The sequence below is a fragment of the Thalassophryne amazonica genome, chromosome 14, assembly GCF_902500255.1.
Source record: "Thalassophryne amazonica chromosome 14, fThaAma1.1, whole genome shotgun sequence".
Taxonomy (NCBI): Eukaryota; Metazoa; Chordata; class Actinopteri; order Batrachoidiformes; family Batrachoididae; genus Thalassophryne; species Thalassophryne amazonica.
The window spans coordinates 59710575-59727596 of NC_047116.1; the positions used below are offsets into that span (position 1 = coordinate 59710575).

Sequence of the window (17022 nt, forward strand, 5' to 3'; positions counted from 1 at the left end):
ATCCTCCGAGGCCGGTGATTCCATAATTTTTACCAGGGGTTGTATAATAAGTTGCAATGGCATGAGTCCAGAATGGTTTTAGAACCTTAGACCTCAAAAATTTTTAGAAGAGCTCAACTCTTTAATTTCCTGTTAATTACATAATTTTGAATGTATTTATAAATTGTTTAGGTTGTTGTTATCATATACACACCATTATTATTATCATTATTATTAATATTTATTACTTCTATTTTGTCATTTGATTTTTAAATGGGCCACAATGGAAAAAAGTGTTTTAATTTTCTTGTGTCATCCATGTATTTTTAACATATATACAATTATATTATGGACTTACACTGAACTTACTAAAGCCCTGGTCCCAGCGAATAAATGAGCCACGTAGCATGTTTTTTGGTACGAGTCCAGTTATTCAACATTTGTTTGAGAATAGTGGCTCTGAGGGGCTATTAGAGGCACAATATTCGGCTAACAAGGCTCATCTCTGAGCGTGGCGCTAATTTCAAGAAGTTCAAAAAGTGTTTGTGTATGGGTTACTATGAGGACTAACAAGGATTTTAGAGGCATGTTTGTGATGAGGATAAGGCTGTTAAAAGCCCATTATCCGAGCACCTGGTGGCTACGAGGACAGGACAGGCTATTTTGGACAGGCTATTTTGGCTCAGCACTTCCGCACACTTCGTTGTGACAATCCCACCTGCTTTGTGCGTTGGACGCTGTATATAAAATAATAATTTTGTAGCGGATTAATCATTTTCTGTCAGTTTGGATGTTGAAAATACCTCTTATCGCTTCTGGAATCACAGAAGACATTTGGAGCTTTTTTCCTCTCTGTCTCATGTGCTGAGGTGGAAAACATATTTGGAACAGCCTAAAAGATTTGTATAAACAATATAAATATAAATATATAACAACAATATAAAAATTTGTAATGTTTATATTGTAATAGCTTGGTTAAACAGTTGCATGTTCATTACTTCTTTATAAGCAGCTGTAAAAGTATGTTTAATGATAGATTTTGTCAGAACGGCAGCTGCCCGGCTACCATGGCGGCTGGACCCGCAATGCAAACTCCCAGACTAGGCTTAGGCAGTGGTGGGCACAGTTCCGATAATCCGATAACATAATTATCGAAGATAATGTTTTCATTATCGGATTATCTTTTTAGATAACTTTAAAAACCATTATCGGACTAATTATCTTCCGTACATTTTTGTCCGATAACTTTTAGACCGATAACATAGTAAACAAAGATGAACAGTGACAAACATTTTAAAAATTTAAAATCAGTTGAGCACCTACCTGTTAAAAGTTTCCTAACAGATGTATAGTTCTACCCTCTGCAAACAGAAGAGAGCTGTTTTTGAAGAAACCACTTTATCCTCTGCAGGCAAAAGAGAAGTGGTCTCACAAAAAAAAAAATTAATTTCCTTTAACGTCATACTGATACGCTGGCAATATCACCCAAGTCATCCAGAGGCATACATTTTTAACTTATGGTTCAAATTTTAACCAAACTCATTTTGGACAAGTTATTTAAAATTACTGTCATGTCTGACGTTTTATAAAGTGAAAATATCAGATATATGTTTTAGTTTTAAAGTAATGTGCTAATTTTAAGGTTTTAGTGAGCACATGCTGTGCCCAGGAGTGCATTATGGGTGATAGGGTAATCTCAGTACGTTCACGACAGGACAAATGCATTTCAGACACTCTGTTCAGGCTCCACGGACAACAGCATTAAACTCTAGTGCCTAAAACTCCCGTGAATATATTCTCTGCCTTTATAGACGTTGTTGTATTTGCGTTTGTTAAATTCCACGCATCTTAAATGTAGCAGACACGGATTATTTGGGATTTTGTTTCGGCAAGTTTTTCAGGCCTCTACTGCCATCTACTGGCCAGCAGTGTTCATGGCAGTATTCACCCTAAGTACTAAGCATCTGGGCACCAGTAGATGGCAGTGTTCCATTTATTTTGACCACGGTTATATCAGATGGTTGTCAAATCAACTTTTTGGCTTTGCAAATAGCTTTTTTTTTTTACAAATTAAGTTTAAAAACAAAACAACAACAACAACAACAACAAAAAACATTACAAGACAGCTCTGCTGTGTTTGCACATGCACAGTGCGAGCGGTTGGACGCTTGTAGCCCCTCAGCAGCAGGATACAGAATAATATCAAACAGGTTTTATTTTCATTCGACCATATGATCGGCGATCAGGAGGTGGTTGTGAGATGTTAAACGCAGCTTGTTACTCCATGTACACTACACAATGCAGGTCGCGCGATTAACCTGAAACTCGGTCCCAAAAATTCTCGCACGAATGAAAAATCATCTAAAAAAGGGCCAAAACTCGCACAGTGTAAAGCCAACATTTATGTCAAGACAAAGTGCACGTTTTACAACATCATCAAATGTGAGCATGGCACTAATAAAATGAGCGTACATTCACTCCACATGCAAAACATTTTGCGATGACACGTCCAGGGCTCCATAAAAATGCCTGTTTTTACAAATAAAAAATGGAATATTTTACAAAAGCACATTTATCTGTAAACACCAACACACAACACACGTCACATTAATGTGTTGGTTTACATAATGAATGACTGAACCAATCAGTGTTTAGCAGAGGCACTTTTACCCAGAATCCTTTGCGATCTGTCTGTGTTTATTACAAAACCTCAGAATTAGTGCATTATTCAACATTAAAAGATATATGTTATATTTTAACTTTGTACAAATGACAGAATTGACATTAATGGAGTTATTATATTGGTATTAATGCTATTTCTAAATCAAAACCATAAGTCAGCATAACTTTATTTTCCAAGACCTCCGCCTGACCGGAGCGTTGCGACTGATAGAGAGCTGGGCTTAGTGGCTGCTCTCAGGGTGCCTATGTGCTGGAAGCTGTGCAGTAAACAGGAGCTTCCAGCAGTGGGCAGGATGTTCAAAGACAAAAGTGTGCCTCATTGTTTGGGTCTGTTGTCACTTTTAATATTACTAGAAGCTATTGTGGTGTTAAAACTCAAATACAGTTTATTAGTAGTTGCAAATGTACCAGAGAGACAATATTGGAATTTATCTGTTATCGGTTATCTGTAACTTCCGATACATTTTTGGGTGGTTTATTGTTTTATCTTTATCAAAGATAACTTTTCAGTTATCTGATTATCTGTTATCGAAGTTAATTTTTTGGTTATCTATGCCACCACAGGGCTTAGGTAAAGGAGAAATCATGGTCTTTATTCCAGGCTTGGTTTTGGTAAACATGTGGTCAGTCAGCATAGCAGAAGTACAAGCAGGATTAGGCAGAGATGCAGTCATGAACAAGCAGGGGTCAGAGGCATGAGCACACACCGACATCTGGGATGAGGCAAGAGGCATGGTTGAGGAAACACAGAGCAGTAGTTCGATACACGGCTTGACAAAAACAGGACTGGAAAGTGTACTGAGACAACAATCTGGTGGGGAAGTGAAAGACTGTGGGGTTTAAATACATGTGGACTAATTAGTGTGAAACAAAGGGCAGGTGGTGTCAACAAAGTGCACGTGAGGAACAATCTAGGAGGGGGCATGGCTAGCAAACAAAGATAACGCACAGTCAAGGTTGTGAGGAGGGGAGTGCACAAACTGAAGTGATGTGAGCATAATAAGCTGGGTGTGAGGAATAACAGAATAATGAAGAGAGACAAAGAATAGCAGGTGCAGGGCTGTAGAGTGAGAACATAAATAACTGGGCGTGAGATCAAACTAACACAGTATGAAAAACTACAGAAACAGGAACTGAAATCAAACATGAGCATGCGAACAAAAGAAACTACGGCTGAGTCTCAATTCTACCCCTTGGCCGATCCCCTTACCCCTTCCCCTCCATTTTGCGCGGGCATCAGAGATGGAGGGGTGTCTCAATTCTCTTTTTGGAGCAAGGCGGATGGGGAAGGCGGAGGGCTACAAACCCCTCTGTTTGGAGTGAATCTGGATGCACACTCTGTTTGGAGGGGTAGGAGGAGCTTACCGCTGTCTCCGAAAAAACAAACATGGCACCGAAAGAGCCGCACAAATTAAGTGGCTTTCATTACAAATTACGCTGTTTAGAAAGTTATAACTTGAACAGAAACTTTACAGGCAGTTGCCTATGACAGCAACGTGTATGTTGCTGGATGCATGTTGTGTATATTGTCGTTCTGAAGAATATCGTAATGTCGCTCGGGCTAAGATAAGACATTTTATATCTCACAACGGAGAAAATCATAATAAAGGATAAGCACATTAATTTGTATGTTCATAAATCTTTGGATAATAATGATCCCTGCTGTTGGATTTCAAGGTCTGTAACGTGTGTGTACTTTGTAAACAAACAGGGAGCCCTGAACACACTTGGTGCTTTCAGGCAGAAAAGCAGAAGTTTCATCAATGGGAATAAGATGGAAAATATACGAGGGCTCTCAATAAAGTAACGGTCCTTTTTATTTTTTTCAAAAACTATATGGATTTCATTCATATGTTTTTACGTCAGACATGCTTGAACCCTCGTGCGCATGCGTGAGTTTTTCCACGCCTGTCGGTGACGTCATTCGCCTGTGAGCACTCCTTGTGGGAGGAGTCGTCCAGCCCCTCGTCGGAATTCCTTTGTCTGAGAAGTTGCTGAGAGACTGGCGCGTTGTTTGATCAAAATTTTTTCTAAACCTGTGAGACACATCGAAGTGGACACGGTTCGAAAAATTAAGCTGGTTTTCAATGAAAATTTTAACGGCTGATGAGAGATTTTGAGGTGATTCTGTCGCTTTAAGGACTTCCCACGGTGCGAGACGTCGCTCAGCGCTCTCAGCTGCTGTCGTCAGCCTGTTCAAGCTGAAAACCTCCACATTTCAGGTTCTATTGATCCAGGACGTCGTGAGAGAACAGAGAAGTTTCAGAAGAAGTCGGTTTCAGCATTTTATCCGGATATTCCACTGTTAAAGGAGATTTTTTTAATGAAAGACGTGCGGACGGATCCGCGCGTCGGGACGCAGTCGTCGCGGTGCAGCGGCACAGGAAAAACACCTCCGTGTTGATAACCATTTGTAAAATCCAGGCGGCTTTTGATGGCTTTCAGTGGAGTGAGTATATGAGAAATTGTTTAACAGGCAGGACATGTTCCAACTTGTCCTTAAGGCTTCCAACAGAGGTGTTTTTCCTGTGGCGGAGCGTCGCGGCGGCTACGTCCCGACGCGCGGACCTGCACGTCTTTCATTAAAAAAATCTCCTTTAACAGTGGAATATCCGGATAAAATGCTGAAACCGACTTCTTCTGAAACTTCTCTGTTCTCTCACGACGTCCTGGATCAATAGAACCTGAAATGTGGAGGTTTTCAGCTTGAACAGGCTGACGACGGCGGCTGAGAGCGCTGAGCGACGTCTCGCAACGTGGGAAGTCCTTAAAGTGACAGTATCACCTCAAAATCTCTCATCAGCCGTTAAAATTTTCACTGAAAACCAGCTTAATTTTGTCGAACCGTGTCCACTTCGATGTGTCTCACAGGTTTAGAAAAAATTTTGATCAAACAAAGCGCCAGTCTCTCAGCAACTTCTCAGACAAAGGAATTCCGACGAGGGGCTGGACGACTCCTCCCACAAGGAGTGCTCACAGGCGAATGACGTCACCGACAGGCGTGGAAAAACTCACGCATGCGCACGAGGGTTGAAGCATGTCTGACATAAAAACATATGAATGAAATCCATATAGTTTTTGAAAAAAATAAAAAGGACCGTTACTTTATTGACAGCCCTCGTATACACACACTTATAACCTGACGTCCATAATAGACTGCTATTATTTGTCAAGGAAATTTCTATATGAGGTTAACAGAACTAGATGCAGCCCATAACATACATACAGGTGCTGGTCATATAATTAGAATATCATGAAATCATCATTTATTTCAGTAATTCCATTCAAAAAGTGAAACCTGTATAATGCATACATTCATTGCACACAGACTGATATATTTCGTGTTTATTTATTTTAAATAAATAAACTGTTTTCCTGTTTTATCATTAGTATTTTATATGATTGTGTCTTTTTTATTTGTTTTATTATTTTACTTCTTTTACTTATTTATGTTTAAAAATTTTTTATTGTGTTTTAATCTTATTTCATTTTATTCTGCTTTAAAATGATGTTTGTGAAGCGCCTTGAGGCGATTAGTCGTGATTTGGTGCTATATAAATTAATAAATTGTTATAATAAATTATTTTAATTACTAATTAATTAATTACTAATCAATCAATTAATGATTAAACAATATTATTACTATTATTGATTATTATTAGTATTATTAACATTAATCAATTACTAATTAATTCATTATTAATACTATTCATTATTATTATTATAAATTACAAATTAATTAAATTAATTAACATGACATGATTGCGATGCATCAAAGAAATCTGCGACTTCTATTTCTTTGCATTTACGCAGAAAGGCAAGAAAATAAAGAGAGCAAACAGGCTGCTGCAACAAGTTACATTTCGGTTGCCATGTTAAACAGTGAAGACGGCAGTTTGACATGGGCAGTTTTTTTTCTCCTAAGGCGGACGGGTGTCTCAATTCATAGGGCTAGAGGCATACCCCTACCCCTTTAAAACAAGGGGTAAGGTGAAGGGGTAGGGGCAGGGCCAAGGGGAAGGGGTACAAAAGAGAATTGAGATTGGGGGTACATAAGAACTGATCAGGAAATCAATACTAAAGCAAAACTAAACAGGAACAGACTAATAAACAGAAATCAAAACCCGATATAAAAGTACAACAGAAACCAACCGAAATGAGAAGAGCAAAACTAGAACAGAGAATAACCAAATCATGAAAATAATTAATAAAACATAGCTGGGGCAGAAGGGGATGAACTAAATAGAGGCAAAATACAGATGAAAACCTGTAACTGGGCCAGGCATGACAGATTTAACATCTTGTTATAATGGATCTGATGAGGCGCACTATGTGCGCGCTGACGCAATGACTCACACTCAAGACGAGCATTTACGCAGAACGCCAGTGCACAAAAGAGCAATTTTGCAGACATTAATGGATGAACACAAAGTTAAAAGTTGGATCACGGTGTCAAAATGACTGCAAAGCCACGGAAGAAATAAACCCAGCGAGAAGAAGTGCAGAGACGCCGTGGTTCGGTTCTAGCAGGTCTGGTTATGGATGTGTTTTGTGTTGTGTTGTTTTTTTTTGGGGGGGGGGGGGGGGGGGTGATCCACAGTTGTGGGTGTATATATTTAAAGTGGCCACCTCATTGTGGTGTCTTTTTTTTTTTTGGTCACAGAGAGCTGGGTGAACATGCAGAACTGCTGCATTTAATGACTCTGCAACACAGGTGAACAGCAATCTGGCGCACAGATGCACACACCAGCCGGACTGTAATGTGACAACATCTTGAATAGATGGTGTGAATTGAAAATCCACACTTTAAAGGGACCGAGTGTAGGAGGGCTGGAGGTTTGGACCAAACCCATGCATAAATGTGCACCAACTAGAGGTGCACCAATCAGGATTTTTTAGGCCGATCACCGATCACTGAAATTTTGATCTGCCGATACCGATCAAGGCCGATACCGATCAAGTACATATTTGGATCATGCCCAAAATAAGAATATAGGTCTAATGTATAGGACTATTTTTGCATTAAAACTTAATGATGAAAACAAAAAAACATGCATTCAAATAAAGACACTAGAATAAACTGCCAACTTTTGATTTTTATTACACTGACTTTGTTCTACCAGCAAGCTTTTTTTTTCCATGTTTCATGTTGCTCAGGTTACAGCCTACAGAACATTGAGAATGTAAAATACAGCCCTCAATCTAATTGTCTCATTAATATTTGTAAATGCACACAGGGTGATGTACGTACAAATAATCGATTTGCAAATGTGTTCAGATATCCACAAATGCAAATTTCATATTTGTAACTTGTAAACTGGTCTTTGCAAATAATGCTGTATTTGCAAATATAAAACTTAATTTGTAAAAAAAAAAAAACAATTTACATTTGTAAAACTGGAAATTGTATTTGTGAATTTTCAGCATTTGTGGATCACCAATTACATGCATTCATCGCTTTCCTCTGTGATGTAATTTTGAGACATTCTTTTCGCGAAATCCACAGATCCACAAACAAATGCCTACTGATTCACAAATACACACTCACGCACACTGGATATCCACTAGATGGCAGTGTGGTTCCATTCATTACACAGCAGTCTATTTAGATCTCTCAGAGTTTCTTACCATCTTTGCTGTATGGTTGCAGACGCTGTAGTGTCTCTGTAACTGAAAGTTGTGCAAATTGTTTGTTCTTTGTCGGGTCCGGCTTCTGCTCTGCTCGAGAGTTGGCCGCTTTTTGAAACTCCTGGTATTTTGTCAAGTCACAACTCTTCAAATGTCTAATTAGGTTTGTAGTATTGAATGTTTTTGGGTTTACTCCTCCTCGAGGGATAGCCTTGTCGCAAGTGTTGCAAATAGCAAATTTCGTGTCTGTTTTTGACACCGCAAAAAAAGTCCAGACCGGCAAAGCCATTTTGAAACTACACATGCTCTTGGCTGGGCGTGTCATGACAAGACCAAGCGCTCCCTGCGCTACTGCCTGCACTGTTGTGATCGGTCCTTTTGATCCGCACATTTTGCCGATCACCGATCAAACCGTGATTGGCCGATAATGATCGGTGCCCGATCGATCGGTGCACCTCTAGCACCAACGCCACGTTTCATGGTGCTACATGGATCATATGCGCCAACACGAGCCATTTGAACCCATGACCTTCTCGCTGTGAGGCAACAGTGCTAACCACTAAGCCACCATGCTGCCGTATGGCTCATCATTAATGGCTTATTATTCGGTGGGACCAGGGCTTAAAATCCAATGTAAGTACACGTACACACTCACACTTGATATAAACATGATTTATTGCCCACTGCTGGAATGGCATGTGTGTCCAGAATGTAGTTAGCAATGTTAGCTAATATCCATAATTTCTGAAGAAATATAGGTTTTTATCAACATTCCGTTTTGGTGGTGTTCATCCTTGACCCAAAATACATAAACATACCAAATGGCAAATGTCAGCTCTCCCCAGTTTGTCCGTGATTGAAGTTACACACACAGACACAAGCAGAGCTTCTAATTTTAGAGACAAACTGCTGCGGAAAACATCAAATGCAATGCACTTCTCACTTATGGTACCAGCAACAAAGCTAAACTAACTAACTAACTAACCAACTAACTAAACCAACTGAACTACAAAACATAATAAATCAATAACACTAACACACTGTTAAACTAACATGAACTACAACAACAACATTTAAAACCCCAAAACTTCAAAGTCCCATAATGCATTGCAGCACTGCGCCCACTGTTTACTGGTTAGCTACAACTGCGAATTTCTCCAAAAATATTTGTCCTATCAACTTTCCATTTTCGCAGCATTCATCCTTAACCCAACAGCATACCAAAATGGCAAATGTTAGCTCTCGCCGGTTTCTGCATGATCAAAGCCAGACACATGCACACACACACATGCACACTGAGGCCAATTGGGTATTATAATATAGGTTAATTTGTTGATGGATTAACAAGAACAATTTACTATGACAGTCACCACTGTACAGATACATCCAAAGTAATTACACGATGGTCATGCTGTCATGATATCAAATCTATCTTTGAGAGTTCACTGAACTGGTTCAGATTGCCAAAACACAGTCAACAAACAAGCTGTCACAGAAGGTGGAAGTAAGACTTCTATGTTCTGCAGAAAGTTGTCTATTCTGTTTACTGCCAAATGTTACTCAACTGTACATTGACAGGTGGTCAGAGGAAGGATTGTTCTATAATGGTTGCAGGAGAAAAAAAGATTACAATTATTTCCTCAAATATACATTATGCATATGTGTTCTGTTTGTTTTTTTTTTCTTTTCTTTTTTTTACTTCAAACCAGGACTGGGTGAGATGGACCAAAAGTCATATCCTGGAATTTTTGGCCTGAATGACCTATGATATTTATCAACATTTTATACGAAATGGGCTAAATGTTCCTTTTTACTTGATGCCACATGCATGATGTCAAAAGCACTTTTATTCAAATGAAAAAGCTTTTAATTTCTTTTCCTGCTCAACAGCACAGCTGTGCAAAGAAGAAAAATGTAAACAAGAGTGTGTCAATTGATTAGAACAGGTTTTTATAGATTTTGTATTCTACTGCTTCAATAAGGACGACCATATCTTTAGTGATGCGGAAGACCGCACCGTTTCTTTTGATGTGTGTATGTGTGTGTGTGTGTGTGTGTGTGTGTGTGTGAGTGAGTGAGTGAGAGAGAGAGAGAGAGAGAGAGAGAGAGAAACCATTTAAAGGGGGGGAATACAATTAATGTAATTTCATGTAAAATTATGAACAGAAATTATCCAGCAAATTGTTTATGTGACAAAATTTAATCCAGATATTGTGACCAGCTGTTCTTTTGTTATTTGTTCCCAGAGGATTTATTTTACTTATTTGGGGCTTGTGAATCTGTAGTTTTAGGTTCACTGTAGCCAGTGATGCCGGTAACGCGTTACTTAGTAACGCGTTACTCTAATCTGACCACTTTTTTTAGTAACGAGTAATCTAACGCGTTAATCTTTCCAAATCAGTAATCAGATTAAAGTTACTTCTCCAAGTCACTGTGCGTTACTATTATTTTTGCATTGTGGGTTGATAGCAGCATTAAACTTGGTCCGTGGGCAGGAGGTCGGGGTTTGACTGAACTACACACTTTAAGCGAGCTGTGAGCTTTTCATCCGCGGTTTTCTGCAGCAGCTACGACTCGTCCTCACCTCTTAAAGCATGGTGACAACAGCACACCTGCACTGAACTTTACAAAGACATTTTTGTGTTTTATTTTTCTCCTTTATTTAGAATTCTGATCTGAGCCGCTCCGTATCGTCTCGTTAAAAACAGCTGATCCTCCGCGACGTGTCAACAACTAACACTATTTTCCACTCAAATGCACCTAAACTCTCTTTCTGAGGACCACATGATGTGAAAACGCAATAAAACTTTCTTACCTGTAAATCTGGTCATGTTTTCTGCATAAATAAATGTTATCCATTCTTTGTGCTCAACCACCAAAGCAGGGGCGAATCCAGATGGAATGGGGGCGTGGGGCAAGGATGTGCCCCCCCAACACCCCTAGATTAAAGGTCCAGTTTTGAAGCCTTTTTTTGCTACAACTACTAATACTACTTATAATAATAATAATTTCGACAAGTAAAATGTTTAGAGAGAATTTAAATGTTAGAATAATGTTAGAAAGAATTTAATAGTTACATTTATAAACAATGTAGGCTAGAAATTGCAAGTTTTACTGTTACAGTGCTGTCAACAGTGAAATATGAGATCAAGAAAGAGGTCTTTATTTTACTTTTTATAAAACAAGTATTTATTTTCATTGAAGTCAAGAAAGGGTGACTATAAAGCGAGTTTTGGCTAAACAAGTATCATTGTCATGTTGAGGTGGCAGAGGGTTGTTGTCGACAGCTGGGGAAAGTAACTAAAAAAGTAACTAGTAATCTAACTTAGTTACTTTTACAACTGAGTAATCAGTAAAGTAACTAAGTTACTTTTTCAAGGAGTAATCAGTAATCAGTAATTGGATTACTTTTTCAAAGTAACTGTGGCAACACTGACTGTAGCCATTAAGCTCTGTTCTGAAAATGTTATATTTGGATTCATGGGGTATGGAAATGCTTAAAGAGACCTTTTAAGTTGAATTTTTTTCATAATCTATAGCAAATTTCATATTTGCAACTGTAAAAATAGCAATCAGAGTCCCATTTTTTAATTCTTTTAACAGCAGACTTTAACCTGTATCTTAACACACTAAAGTTTCTCTCTGCAGCCAGGAAAAAAAGCAGCCAGTCTCCAGTGATGAGGCTGAGCTTCACACGGTCTAAATAGAACTTTTCATGCTGTTCATTACACATAACCAGGAGACTACGTGCATCTACATCACTATCTTTTGTATCGTCGGCGCGCTTAGTGTTAACAGAGACAGTGATAAATCCAACCAGGCTGCCTAATGTTACTGGCAAAGGTGTTTTACTGTCATTGGAGTCAGGGAGAAGAAAAACAAATGGCTTTAATAGGGGAAAAAACCCAAACCCATTCATAACGCAACATCAAAGCTATATAGCTGCAATTATAATGGCAATGTAGCGCCCAACCCTACATCAAACAATTTAATATGGTTGTTTAAGTCCCCGTCACACATAGCAAGAATGTGCAGGAACCAGGCAAATATTACCATCATCGGACGCAGTCAGGAGGGAAAGAGGCGTGGTCAGCAATGTCATAATGCAGCCAGACTACCTCCTCCACACCTGCACAATGGCATCCAAAGCGCATGTAGACAACAGTTCAGATGACAAAGACTGCTGTCAGACGGCCATAAAAGGCGCTGAAGACTGCCCAGTGGCAAAATGTCTGGATGGCAAACACGGGACCGGAGCGGGAGAGACTGTTGTGTTCCTCAAGCGCATGTGCATGCGAGTGTGCAGTGCGCGGGCCACACGTGCCAGTAGACACGTTTGCTGAAAGCTTGCTGGCAGTGGGCCAAGCAGTCATACCATGCGTCAGGAGCAGCCTTTTCAACAAACTTAATTTTTTTTTTTTTGCTCACTTCAGGAGCACAACACAACTCTGTACACTGTGATGTTGGTTGGATTATCACATGGGATTTAATTTTTGCAGCCGGGTGAGAGGCTTTTCACCACAGGCTGTGGTTGGGTTCCTGTGCGCTCTGCACTGTGAAGCAATTGTGGTTCTGTGCTGGAGGTGAGTTTCATGTTTAATAACACTGTCACAGCCTGGGATACAGTTCCTCATTACACCTTCTACAGAGTTTAGAAGGTGATCAAATAATATGTATATTACTGCTGTGAGATCCGTTCAGCTCCGTGCCTGACGCATTATGAAGCATTACTGCACATGAGACCACGGAGAGGCGCAGCAACACACGACACTTTCAGTTTGATAGTGCGCTCTTCACATTCACTGTACATGATGAATGTGTGCCACATACATGTTATTACATATCAACATTTCCATTGCCCTCCCTGGCCGGGGTCCAGTGGAGGTGGACATCCGTGGCACAACATGCCAGCAGGCTTTGCTCTGACTGATGGATCTCAGAGCTCAATCAACCACGATCAGATCATTCCAGATAGTGTTTTGATGCCGTCAGAATATGTAGATTGCAATCAGATGAGGCAAAAACTGCACACAGACTGCCATCAGATGTTTGTTCTTTCTAAATGGCGCCAAGAGTGTTTTGAACATGTGCAACACACTTGGGACAGAAAAGCGAATGGGACCAAATATGTAGACTGCTCATAGACTTCCATCCATAGGTCTTCAGACCGCACCTCAATACTTCCCGATTGTGGCTGGATGTGTCATTCTGACGCCATTCAGCGTATGTGTGATGGGGGTATTAATCACTTTATGCAAGACTCTTTTGAACTGCAAATAGCACTCTTTGGCCTCCTATCTGATTTGAGTAAATTAATACTGTGTCAGCTGTACCAAGCCAGAAACTAACATTTAAAGATATACTTTCTAAGTACTTTTTTCAATTAAAAAAAAAAAGGTTTCAAAACAGCGTCAATAACATGTATCAGTAAACATTACTATTTTAATGTGTTTGACTGGAGAAGAATTGCCTGAACAAAACACATCAGCTTCACCATATTCTTGATTACAAATGAGAATTAAAACATCTTTTTGTTAACATATGCTCTAAATTGAGAGCTCTTGCAGTAGAGCAACTTACAGAAAGAGAATCATCCATAGTGACAGTGTCATCTGACAAACGCATGGCAGAATTCTCAGGGAGCTTAAAGACAGGTTTTGCTTTGATGAGAGGAGGTGGTTCTTTGGTCTTGGTGATTCGGGGACTGCTGTCAGAGTGGGGGGTGCTGCTGAAGAGATGACCGATGAGACTCTTCTCATAGCGTTCCCTGTTGGAGGAAGGAACTACTTCCAAGCAGACAACTGGGGAATGCATTGCCTGCCGAAAGATTTCTTGAGCTCTGGGAGGGTGAAAGAGAGAGCAATAAAGACAGAGTAAAAGAAAGACAGAAGTGATATCAATAAAGACAAACATGGAATAATTCACAAATTTTTCATTATCAGTTCCCTATTTGTATATTTTATAAATCCTTTGATTCTTCTGCAAGAGGTCGTTATTTCTTCATTGCAGCAGTTGACTTTTCATGGTGCCATGATACTCAATTTAAAATAAATAAACAAGATTGTATATGGAATCCAAAATATGATTATTAGGATTCATGATGCATCATTACACCCCAGTGCATTAGGTATTATAGTCAAACTCACATATAATGGATTCAGGTGGATCAGCGAATTTGTCCATTACGTATAAAATGCACAAAAATCTGCTATATGTATAAAAGAACAAAATCCATGAAACAGTGGGGAAAATAAGTATTTGATCCCCTGTCAGTTTTGCAGGTTTTCCCACCTACAACCAATGGAGAGGTCTGTAATTTTTATCGTAGGTACACTTCAACTGTGAGAGACATAATCTAAAATAAAACAAAAAATCCAGAAAATCACATTGTATGATTTTTAAATAATTAATTTGCATTTTATTGCATAAAATAAGTATCTGACCCCCTAGAAAAACAGAGCTTAACAATTGGTACAGAAACATTTGTCTACCATTACTTAGGTCAGACGTTTCCTGTAGTTCTTGACCAGTTTTCACACACTGCAGCAGGGATTTTGGTTCACTCCTCCATACAGATCTTCTCCAAATCTTTCAGGTTTGGAGTTTCAGCTCCCTCCAAAGATGTTCTATTGAGTTCAGGTCTGGAGACTGGCCAGGCCACTCCAGGACCTTGAAATGCTTCTTACGGAGTCCCTCCTTAGTTGCCCTGGCTGTGTGCTTGGGGTCATTGTCATGCTGGAAGACACAGCCATGACCCATCTTCAATGCTCTTACTGAGGGAATCAATCAATCAATCAATCAACTTTTTTCTTATATAGCGCCAAATCACAACAAACAGTTGCCCCAAGGCGCTCCACATTGCAAGGCAAGGCCATACAATAATTATGAAAAAAAAAGGGAAGGAGGTTGTTTGCCAAAATCTTGCAATACATGACCCCATCCATCCTCCCTTCAATACGGTGCAGTCATCCTGTCCCCTTTGCAGAAGGGCACCCCCAGAGTATGATGTTTCCACCCCATGCTTCACGGTTGGGATGGTTTTCTTGGGGTTGTTCTCATCCTCTAAACATGGTAAGTGGAGTTGATTCCAAAAAGCTCTATTCTGGTCTCATCTGACCACATGAACTTTTCCCATGCCTCCTCTGGATCATCCAGATGGTCACTGGTGAACTTCAAACATGCCTGGACATGTGCTGGCTTGAGCAGAAGGGCCTTCCTGCCCTGCAGGATATTAAACCATCACAGCAACATGTGTTACTAATGTAATCTTTGTGACTGTGGTCCCAGCTCTCTTCAGGTCATTGACCAGGTCCTCCTGTGTAGTTCTGAGCTTTCTCAGAATCATTCTTACCCCACAAAGTGAGATCTTGCATGGAATCCCAGACTGAGGGAGATTGACAGTCATCTTGTGTTTCTTCCACTTTCTAATAAATAATCATAACAGTTGTTGTCTTCTACCAAGCTGCATGCCTGTTGTCCTGTAGTCCATCCCAGCCTTGTGCAGGTGTTGTCCCTGGTATCCTTAGACAGCTCTTTGGTCTTGGCTATGGTGGACAGGTTGGAGTGTGATTGATTGAGTGTGTGAACAGGTGTCTTTTATACAGGTAACAAGTTCTAACAGGTGCAATTAATACAGGTAAAGAGTGCAGAATAAGAGGACTTCTTAAAGAAAAATTAACAGGTCTGTGAGAGCCAGAATTCTTGCTGGTTGGCAGGGGTCAAATACTTATTTTATGCAATAAAATGCAAATTAATTATTTAAAAATCATACAATGTGATTTTCTGGATTTTTATTTTTTTTTTTTTTTTAGATTTTGTCTCTCACAGTTGAAGTGTACCTATGATAAAAATTACAGACCTCTCCATTCTTTGTAGGTGGGAAAACCTGCAAAACTGACAGGGGCTCAAATACTTATCTTCCCCACTGTACATATGTAATGGACTAGTTACAATCAGGAGGCACTGAGTGATCTCTGGGAATCCCAACACCAATTAGGCTTAAGTATTTCCTCAATTATACGCCTGACCTTGAATTGGGGCCTGTCTCATTTAATGGGCGAGTCAAATATTCATCTGAAAAAAATAAATGCCTGCCTTAAGTAAGCACTGGGCATTAAGTGTATTAAAAAGGATTTTGGTGGAGTCACTGTAGTCCACTGCAGAGTGGCACCTTAAAATCCTAAAGCCTGATTTATGCCTCTACAACTCTGCAATGTGCGCGTGACGTCAACATGCGCATGACCCCTTTAAAGTTCCTGTTGTGTTTGTGGGTGTCTTTATGCTGTTTACCACAGGAACAGTGGCTTTTTGTGGACCAATCTGTCCTTCAACCAGCTCCACTTCTTCATACAATCATAAACTGCCAAACCAATGATACTGGAATGTGCAATTTCCCTGAGTGTGTGTGTGTGTGTGTGTGTGTGTGGGGGGGGGGAGTTCCACACTTGCATGAAATGCCTGATATGTATGTACAGACATGATCACATGGAGACCAGCCGGTCATGTCTGAGCGCACACAACACGGCAAAGTACCTCTCAGTTGATTGCCGGCCAGCGACTCACTAACAGAATGAGGCTGTCATGGATTAACAAGAACAATTTACTATGACAGTCACCACTGTCATAGTAAATTGTGGGGTATCATAATTTCATAATCTATAAAAGAGACATGTTACATTACAAACACAGACATCAGACAGATGCAGGACAAACACATAATAATACATACATAGA

At 39.8% G+C, this 17022-nt stretch overlaps 1 protein-coding gene across 2 annotated transcripts in view; it reads right to left on the reverse strand.

Annotated features, from left to right (window-relative positions):
* Positions 1–17022, reverse strand: part of LOC117524798 (partitioning defective 3 homolog B-like) — an 830560-nt gene that overhangs the window by 512980 nt on the left and 300558 nt on the right. For both annotated transcript variants that reach the window (XM_034186621.1, XM_034186620.1), the window contains exon 8: positions 13870–14128. In XM_034186621.1, coding sequence (XP_034042512.1) covers positions 13870–14128 — 259 coding nt within the window. The remainder of the gene's footprint in view (positions 1–13869; positions 14129–17022) is intronic.